General features: G+C 46.5%; 1 protein-coding gene across 2 annotated transcripts in view; it reads right to left on the bottom strand.

Moving 5' to 3' along the window:
• CCDC88C (coiled-coil domain containing 88C) overlaps window positions 1–7971 on the bottom strand; it is a 97046-nt gene extending 89075 nt beyond the window's left edge. Inside the window, exons 1-2 of one of the 2 annotated variants that reach the window (XM_083609261.1) lie at window positions 6240–7971; window positions 3439–3539 (exon numbers count right to left, since the gene is read on the bottom strand). In XM_083609261.1, coding sequence (XP_083465387.1) covers window positions 3439–3539; window positions 6240–6299 — 161 coding nt within the window. In that variant the 5' untranslated portion in view covers window positions 6300–7971. Of the gene's footprint in view, window positions 1–3438; window positions 3540–6239 lie in introns of those variants that run through there. The other variant, XM_083609262.1, reaches the window with a different exon arrangement.
• Window positions 7972–10306: the final 2335 nt, after the last annotated feature.

A 10306-nucleotide genomic window follows, 5' to 3' on the forward strand; every position in this document is an offset into this window, starting at 1 on the left:
CAATTAGTCAGTTAGTTAAGTATTCTTATTTATTGACTTGACTGGGGGGGGCAGCTGCCCCCCTCCAGGGACAGCCCTGCAATCTACCGAAAATCACCCAGAAATCTACATCTCCCTTCTGCCCACCCATGCATTCGCTTTATAAGATCAATAGATAGTTCCCTAAAAATTCTGTACGAGATAAAGATATTCAATTATGTCTCAACTTGCAAGGCGTGGGTAGAGTGTGTGTGCACACTTCATAGCAGTAATTTAAATTGGCTATGGCATTATGGAGAGAGAGAGAGAGAGAGAGAGAGAGAGAGAGAGAGAGAAGAGAGAGAAAAAGTCTATCCGAAGCCTTTTAAGGTCATGAGAGCTACTGAAGTTTAATCAGTCCCTGGAGCATACACAAGAAACTCATTTGACTAGCCATCCTTGCATTCTCTATCCCAATGGATTAGTTAATCTTTTAAAGCTGTGTGTTCTACATGGAAAAAGGTCCATCAGTCAGACACACAGCATCTTCAGGGAGGTTGCCCAGCTGTCTAACCACCAAGTTGCAGTTCTGATATACACACACACTCTCTAAGAACGAAATTTAGCAGACTTACCTACCTACTGAGCTTCTTTTAAATGTATAATAGTACCATATTGCATCCAAAAGGTAAAGGTAAAGGGACCCCAGTCCCAGACGACTCTTGGGTTCCAGCACTCATCTCACTTTACTGGCCGAGGGAGCCGGCGTACAGCTTCCAGGTCATGTGGCCAGCATGACTAAGCCGCTTCTGGTGAACCAGAGCAGCACACGGAAATGCTGTTTACCTTTCCACTGGAGCGGTACCTATTTATCTACTTGCACTTTGATGTGCTTTCAAACTGCTAGGTGGGCAGGAGCAGGGACCAAGCAACGGGAGCTCACCCTGTCACAGGGATTCGAACTGCCGACCTTCTGATCGGCAAGTCCTAGGCTCTGTAGTTTAACCCACAGCGCCACCCGCATCCTTATATTGCATCCTACATGAAACAAAATGCAGCACAATCTTATACATGTGTACTCAGAAATGAGCCCCACTGAATTCAACAAGGCTTCCTTTCAGGAAAGTGAGGATAAGATTATTGCACTTAAAAGAAGAAAATGACACACACACACACTCTCTCCAAACTTGGATCTTTGATAATAATATTTTTTTAAAATCTTTTTTTTAGATTGGTGTTGGATCAGTTAAAAGTATACGTGCAAATGCAGAACTCAGCTAATGGTACAAAAAACGGGTCACTTTTAGTTCTATTCCACCCACAATGATAAAATGAGAATCAATTTCCACCACTCAGCCTTGAAGGAATGAATAAGATAATATTCATGTCACTGCCTTTTTACAAATAGGGAAGCAATGATTAAAATAAAAATAAAAATGCACGAGGCAGTATTTGCATCCATTTCCAACCAAGACCCATTCACTCCAGCTCTTAGATAAATCAGCAATAGCAGAAATAATAATACTGCCTTCTCTGTTTCCAGTTTCTGCAAACACAGTCTGGCTGCAACCTGAAGTGAGCTGCAATCAGGGAAATACAGAGTCGAAGCCCACCTTCCAAGATGGCACCTAGGTAATACATTTCACCAGTGAAATGCAGTGTCCAATTGCAGATGTAATTTCACATAAAATTGGCAAGAAAAACCCAGAAGCATTCAGACTATTTAACAGCAGGGGATTGGCACCTTACTGCACTGATGCTCAAAGCAGGAAGCAAAGGGAGTGCTCACATGCCAAAATAACCTACATTATCTCAGTCAGTCAAAAAATACGCTGTCAAATCTGAAATCAGTAGCACTAAAAGGTATTGAGCCAAACACTTTAAAAGACAGTTTTACACCAGGCCTGAAAAACTGATGAGTCTGCACTAGAAACTCAGATTCATTCCTTTCTCTGAAGCAATAAAAAACAATTTAGGAGTTGGTGGGAAGCAGAGGAGAAAAGGCCTCCTCTGATTTACAAGCAAAGCAGTAACTGCTGTGCAGAATCTAAATGTCTTGACATGAAAGGCAAAAGTCATAGGCAGTAGCTGTGACCACCTTTGCAGCAAGGTTAGGCTGGATGTACACAAAAGCTACAGTTCTGGTTTCTTGTTAAACAGATGCAACCCTTCGGGAGTAAGGTTTTAATTTCATTGATCCTGAGGCACAACTGGGCACACTGCCAACACTGGCCCCGGAAAACTCCACTACAAGGAAAAGCAAAACCAGCTCTGCTGAGGTGCTCTGACAGTCCCCACTCTAAAAACATGTTTCACATCTGACTAACTTTGTATTTCTGGAGACCTGCGAACCTGTGAACGTTTACACTGACATGACGCTTGGTGATAACTGAATTAAGAGAGTGAAGACAACATTACACCTTTCTTTAAGGCAAGAAGATCACAAGTCCACATATTCTGCTGAGATTAAACTCTTCTGAAACGTGGCTGTGTTTCAAGCCAAGCACAAAGCTCACATGAAACAGGTTGTTTCATCATGTTACAGAATCCGTAACAGGAAGGGATGTGGTCAAAATTAGGCTTAACTGAGCTCAGAGACAGAAAGAAAGAAAAGACACTTATGCACAAATTAATATTTCCCCAGGCACCACTGTTTCCTCCCTCTCTCCGTTACCATTTTAGGTTAACGTCTAAAGGATTTTATGATTGCAAAAGCTTTATGAACAATAGGCTACTAAAATTGTCTGATATATCACACCCTGCTTCTGGCAGGACAGCACATTCAGAACATTCAAACTTCATGTTTAAAAAAGAAAAGGTTCTCTCTGTCTAAATTGAATTATTGAATAAATTGAATAAAAAGGCGTGACCTTTTTTCCCTTTTTTAAAAGCCAACCTCTCCCCATTCCCGGCATCTAAGCATCTCTTGGGCATTATGAAGCTGTCTTGTACTTTCGCATCTAGCATCTAGTGCATCAACTGGCAGTTGTTCTCTAAGGTCTCAGGTAGCTTTCCCATACCTGGTCCCAAGAGCCTTTAACTCAACAGTGGGGAACATGCAGCCTGCCAAATACTGCTGCACACCAACTCCCATCAGCCCCAGCCAGTATGACCAACAGTCAGCAATGGTGGGAACTTCAGTTCAAAGCCAACTGGGCAACCGCAGGCCCTTCACCTCTGCTCTAACTGGAGATGCCAGGATTTGAACTTGGAACCATGTGCTTCCCAAGAGTGTGTGCACTTTGCTATTGAGTGATGGAACCTCAGGCTTTGAAAAGCCCTCAGCGACAGCACAGAAGAGCAAGTCAATCAAAAGCCAAAGGTGAACCATGATTAATTTTCCCAGGAGGAAAGAGGCAGCAACAGCCACCCACGAAACTAGGGTGCTGAATCGATAGCATTGACTTTCATTACAAATGTTTTCATTCCACCAGTTCTGAAAGCATAGTTTCCCCACTCATCCCTTTAGTTGTAACTCACACTTGCAGCATTATTTTGTTCAGGAAGACTCCATCAGCAAGGTCCATATACATGGCGAGCTTGTCTTCATTATCGTTCCCTAATGGTCCAAATGTTTTCACCTGCCAGAAAAAAAAGCTTTATTAGGAAATGGTCTCAAAAAGGGGGGGGGGACAACACTTTGCAACTTTGCCCCCGTCACCTTCAGTCATGTTAGCAAAGATGCCTGAGAAAAGTATCCACTAACTTTAAGGAAACACCCACCATTATTTCTGCTACAAATCCATCTCAATAGCAGTTGGCATTGTCTCGATTCCTTCCAAGATCTTACTTAAACCAATTTCCATTCCGCAATTAATCTTCTTGACACATATACGTTAAAAAAAGAGAACAACATGACCTGAAAAGTTTGCCCTCTTCTACAGGCCTGGTACGCGTTGCTTGCTGCTATTAATTTATTATGGCACACCAGATGGCATGAGGTGTTGTGGCCGGTCTAGAAATCAGATGGTAGACTGCTGATGTGGTAGAACGGACTGCACCCCGTCTGACATCAGGCAGGAGAGAGCTTTTTTGAACCCTCCTCTATGTAACAACTCCACGCAAGTAGGTAACAACTTGGGGAGAAAGGTTGAAGCCTAAGCCTCCTTGGGGGCATTTTGCTCACCTAACATTCAGAGGAACAAAGAGACCTTACTCAGAGTGAGCCAGCCCTGAAGATTATCTCCACCAATGTCCTGTTTGCAGCACCAAATGCTACTGCCTACTACTGTCAGAGCTGCCTCATCCACAGTGGCTCTCCCTTAAGAAAGGACCCATGATCAGATGAAGTGGTGACCAGGAGAACCCTTCGGAGCACGGCCACTACACTGCTGTTGTCCAGGCCACAGGAGCAAGGTCAGTAGCCACTCAGCAAAATGGAGATGGGCAGCTCTGCAGGCAGGCAGGTGAGCCAGGTGAGGAATTGATCCACTGCTTCTCCAAACCTGCCACCTGAGACACCTTGGCTAACACGTGGCTTGGCCCTGTACAGGGAGTATATGCAGGGGAGTATTGAAAAATGCTGGTCCCTACCCTACTGCCTGAAGTAGTGCAGTCAGTTCTACCACTGCATGTGTAAATTCAGCATAGGTCAACCAAGACTGGGGAAATCCTCACGCTTAGGGCAAAGGGATGTGCATTTGATCATTGATCATCCTTCATTTCCTTCCACACCTCACAGCCACAATCCAGTTTCAGGTGAGGCGCTTTTTGGTCCAGTTGATTTCAACTGGAGAGTTAAACACATGGACCATATTAGGCTTCAAGTGGGGCGAAAGAGCACATGCTACCTTTCCTTTTCAATTATTTCTCCTTCAACTAGCTCTCCTTCTGTTCCAAGCAAGGTTTTGCTGACTGTTTCTGCCTTAAAACTGCACTGGCTCCAAAGGCCAACCTCAAAAAACTTCTCTTGCCCTGGATGAAAGGTCCAGGGGGGAGGGGGCACACCAGAAAAAGTCACTAGCATGTACTGTGTAAGTGAAATCCGATGTCCCCTTCCTTTGTAAACTCCCGCTCCAAGGAAGGAAGGATTATGTGTTGGAAAGGAGACAATGCCATGAATTCCCAAAGACAGTAGCAGTGGTCGCTGGTGCCCTTTGGAACTTGTGGGGTGGAAGCTTAGGGAGACCAACAGGAGCTGGAGCCAGAACCAATGACAGGCAAGGCCAACTCATTCCTAATTTTGCCCCCAATCCTCTTCCTTGCAGAGTTCTGCAAGGGCACCGCTGAGATCAAGGAGGAGGAAGCTGGCAAGCAGAGCCACTCCTTAGACTGGCAGTAAGTAAGAAGGCCGGTGGGTGGGGCTGGTTATGGGTAGAATTATGGGTAGAATGAGGTCCGCAGGGCAGTGCCCCATCTGCCTTCATGGTTGAACCTCCAGTGCTAAGCAGGATTTCTGCACAGGAAGCAGCACACAAACCACAGGAAGACCACGGCCCTTGGTGACAATCATGCACATGTCTTCTTCGGCATGTGGGCACAACAGAAGTGTGCGAGGGAGAGGAAGCTATGGCCAATTATGGCTTTCAAAAGGGAATCTCCTGGTGATCTTGGTGGGGTTTGAATGCCGCTACTCTTCTTGTAGAGAAGCTTTATCTGGGCAGCATCAAAGCCAAAGCAGCCTCAACAGTCACAATGCACAAGCGCTTCTAGTTTAAAAGATTAAGGGGTCCACTCCCTCTTTCCTTTTAGGGTTTCCGACACCTTGCCGGAAAGCAAGGTGCCACATCCCATAAAAGAGAAAGGAATCTTTTATCCCAGAACATGAATGAGCCTGGTCACAGATAGCTCTCTTTTTTTAAAGAACACAATGAATGGACCATTTCCAAACACAGTTCCATGGCTTGAAAGAAAATAAAAGAACTTTTAATTTGGAAAACCCACTTTTGTGACAAGTTAGGTAATAAGGAAATCTAACACTCTTTCTCCTCTCTCTCTCTTTTAAAGTAATCCTGCAGGGATTACTTGGGAGCACAAGGCACCCACTTCAAACTCCATCAACTTCTTTCCTTCCGGAAACCGAGAGGAAAGCAGCGCCAACAAAAGCAAGGCAACAAGCACACTTTCCGCGTTGGTGTTTTCCCAAGGGGCCCCAACAAGTCGCTCCTCTCTCCCTCCCCACCCAAATCGACCCCCTTTCCTGGGTGGCCTCTCCTAGGAGCCCCACGAGGAAAGGCGATTTCCTCCGCCAGAGAGGCGCTCAGCCCGCCCCCCGCCCCGGCAACAACTGCTAACAACAACAACAGCAACGCGGCGACGGCGGCGTCTTTGCAAAAACTCACCCAGGTCACCAAGGGGCTCTGCAGAAAGAGCTCCATGAGTTCGGAAATGGTCACGTCCATGTTGCTCCCCGAAGAGGAGGAGGAGGAGGCGGGCTCCTCCGTTTGCCTTTGGCTGGAGCTGGTTGCGCTCACGCGGGGAACAAAGGCGAGGAGCCCATAGCCCGGGCGGACTGGCTTACGAGGGAAACAATACGAGGCTCATCTCCTCTCTCCCCTCCCCCTGGGCTGCGGCGGGGAGGGACGCGCACACGCGGGTCGCGATCAGTCGCCCTCCTGCGGCGCTCCTGCTTGCAAAAGCGGCGGCGGCGGCGGCGGCAGCCTCCTTCTCGTCCTCGAGGCAGCCCAGCCCTCGCCAACAACCTGCTGATGGGCAGGACAGGGCGCAAAGGAGCGGGGACGGCGGCGGGAGCTGAGCCACCGGCGGCGCACTCTTGCCGAAGCCTCCGGGCGTAGCGAGTGGCTCCTCTTTCGCGGCGGCTGCTGATGCGCAAGACGGGCCGGGCGTGGGGAAAGGAACAAACGGAAAAGGGATATCTTTTTGAGAAAAGCTTCCGAAAGTTTTCTTTCTCCTGGAAGCCAAGCAGGACGCGCGTCCCAGGCGCTCTGCCTGTGCGCTCTAGCGCGCTTCGCCCTTTTCCTCTTTCCAGGCAAGAGACAAAGTCCGCCTGCACCGCGCGGTTATTACCTGCAGCGGGAACTCTTTTACAACTGAAGATGAAAGGGGAGCGGGGGAGGGCAAACACACACAAACCACCCACTTTGATGGACGTCGCTGGTTGCAAATGAGAGCCTGGGGTAAAGGGTTGGAGCTGGCCAATGGAAGGTGCCTCTGGGCTAATTGGGCTGGGAAGGTGCGAGCAACTGCGCCGCGAGAACAAAGTGCGCGCCAGGGGGATCCGGGCCCCCTTGAGCTGCGCGGGGTCCGCGGTGCGCGCCGTCGCTTCTGTGGATGTGAGCTGCGTTGAAAGCGAGTTAGTCTTTACTTCTTCGGCGCGGATGAGACGCCGGGTGCCCCTTGGGGTTTCTCGAAAAGGAAAGGCAAAGTGTGGCCTCACGCGCCTCTGGTTTCAGTCCCAGGCGCCTGGGTTGGTCTCCTGCACTTTGGAGGCGTCCCCAACAATCTGCTGGGAGGAGGAGGAGGCGGAGGCGGGCAGGCTGATTAAACTGGAGAGGAATTGCAGGCTCTGGTTTTCAGCGCAGAAACAATACCGTCCCACGAAAGCCCCCAGAATGGGGGCTCGATTCCCCTCTTCGGAGCGGCAGGATGTTTTTCTTCTGGGCTCGTGGTCTCTGCAAACATGACGGCAGCGTTAGGCTGGCCTATTGTGTTTAAACATGAACTCATGCCAAAAGCTTCCAAAGGACAAAGGGAATTGGTCGAGCGAGCCTGTAGGTATATAGGGGATTTAACCCCAGAGTCCTGGGAATCATTTGGGAAAGGGAGACAAGGGGGGATGGAGCAAGTGTGGGGAAGACCCTCCAAGTGCCCCAGTTTTCCAGGGACAGTCCTGGATTTATAGAAGCTGTCTCGGTTTCTAATTTGATCCCAGAGCGTCCCGCTTTTCCTTCAGATGTCCCTAATTTCATTTAAGAAATGTTGGAGGGTATGGTGGTGTAGTGGTTAGAGCTTTGGATCAGGCCCTGGGAGAGGCCAGGGTTCAAATCCCCTCCGTGCCAGGAAGCTGATGGGGTGACCTTGGGCCACTTACAGACTCTCAGCCTGACCTCCCTCACAGGGTCCATGTGGGGAGAAAGAGAGCTCATTAGTGGGGTAGAAATGGGATAAAGCAATAATTTGAACCTTGTTACAGCTCCTGCAGAAAGTACAGTTTGTGGAAACAAGGTAAGGAAGTCCCACGGTCTTATTATGGATCAATCTGGCATTCAGAAACAGCCTCGCCAAACCAGAGGATCTAAGTGGATAAGCTACCAGGAGGACCTTCTTAAGGAGTGGGAGAGCTGAAACAAGGAACAGAGACCAAACATCTAGGCCTCTGCCCCAAACGGTGGTGAGCCCCTCCAGTCTGACCACTGAAATTGGGGCATCATCTCTGCAACTCGCTTCTACCTGCTCACCCAGACACTCAAAAGCAACTTCCACTGAAAGCATTGGGACTTATGCATTAATTATTTTATTTTATTATGCGTGACCTTCCTTCCCATAAACTATTGTCAATCCTGTTTTTTTCTCGCTTGCCTCCATGGATTTGCTTAGGCCCATTTTTCTCTCTGTTTTACAGATACCTCATTATAATTGGTCTGAAATATTTGCTTTAGTTGTTAGAACTCTCAACATCCACTAACATTTTATCCTAAAAGTATCAAATCTTCGGGCAACCCCACCACATATGGTGGTAGTACTCAAAGCAGTAGAGTTCCTTTCCAGCATTCAAGGCTTAACAGAGCCATAGATATAAATTAACCCTGGAGGTGGAAGATATCATCTGTATAAAACCTTCAGGTGTATTTTTCTTGATCTTTGTCATGACTGATTCTAGTGGCCATTTATGCCTTAGGGAATTCTGGTGGGCCATATCTTCCTAAGACAATAGCAGACTTTTAATTTCTCAGTCTCTTAAAGACTATATAAACTAAGTGGGAAATTGCTTCCTGTTTGTATATTCCTGGCTCTCTACACACTTTACTAAGTAAGCACTACTGGAGATATGAATCTCTGCTGTACATTATTTAACAATTTGTTACAACAGACTCTTGGCATTTCGGACACACCTCTGTACTTTTGCAGTGGAGGAGGGCTAATAATTGGGAATTACTGTACAGATGCACATAACATTTGATAGTGATGATGCAGCCAAGTGTTTCTTAACCACAGACTTCTTGGCACACTTTTCTTTCTTTTTTTGAAAGTTGATTGCCTGCCTCATTTTCAAGACTCTGAACAGGTTAAATAATAATAAATAGGTGATCTTTCTCCTTTTTCCTCTATGCTGGGAGCAAATCTGGGAGGAGCAGTAAAGAGGTGAATTATTTTTGAACAAACTAAGTCTGTACACCTATATACATTTACATGGAAGTATGCTCCACTTAACACACTGGGGTTTTTTTTATTTAATTAATCCAAAACATGTAATTCAATAGCATATAAGAAATAAGGAAATCAATGGTTTCTATCCATGTTAAGTTCCAATTAATAATAATAATAATAATAACAATAATAATAATAATTTATATATACCCTGCCTGGCTGGGTTTCCCTAGCCACTCTGGGCGGCTCCCAACAGAATATTAAAAACACGATAAAACATCAAACAATAAAAAACTTCCCTTAACAGGGCTGCCTTCAGATGTCTTCTAAAAGTCAGATAGTTGTTTATTTCCTTGACATCTGATAGGAGGGTGTTCCACAGGGCCTCTGCTTGGTTCCCTGTATTCTTATTTCTTGCAATGAGGGAACTGCCAGAAGGCCCTCGGAGCTGGACCTGAGTGTCCAGGCTGAATGATGGGGGTGGAGACACTCCCAGGCATACTGGATTTCACTGTTGGAGGCGTTGTGCCTCTAAATACCAGTTGCTTGGAATCAAAAGTGGGCCAAGTCCTGTTGCGCTCATGCCTTGCTTCCATGCTTCTCAGAGACACCTGGTCAGCCACTCAGAACAGGATACTGGATTGAATGGGCCATTGTCCTGGTCCAGCAGGCTCATCTTATGCTCATGTTCCTATGAAAATAAAGGGGGAGGAAATGCAATTGAATGAAAATTAAATCGTACACACAAATATAAATTTGGATCGTTGCATTCACAAACCCTGCTAATAATAACAAGAATAACTGATATTAGAAGGCAATAGCATGTCCTTTAAAAATATTTATTTTATATGTAAGTATCATCATGTCCTTGGCATTGTATGGTATTCTCAGTTGAAGCTAGGGAACTATTAAGAATTCCAAAGAGTGATGCTCTTCGATTTGCCTTGTACATACAGATAGAATTGCTGGTTTTGAACTGCAGCTTACCACAGCTCATTCTTCTGCATCTGTGGTTAGCAGGCACTGCAGTTGATTTTGGCTTGGGAGTTATTGGTTAACTCTTAAGGCAAAAATGCATGCC

This window comes from Podarcis filfolensis (genome assembly GCF_964270895.1).
Source record: "Podarcis filfolensis genome assembly, chromosome: 1".
In the NCBI taxonomy this organism is placed as follows: domain Eukaryota; kingdom Metazoa; phylum Chordata; class Lepidosauria; order Squamata; family Lacertidae; genus Podarcis; species Podarcis filfolensis.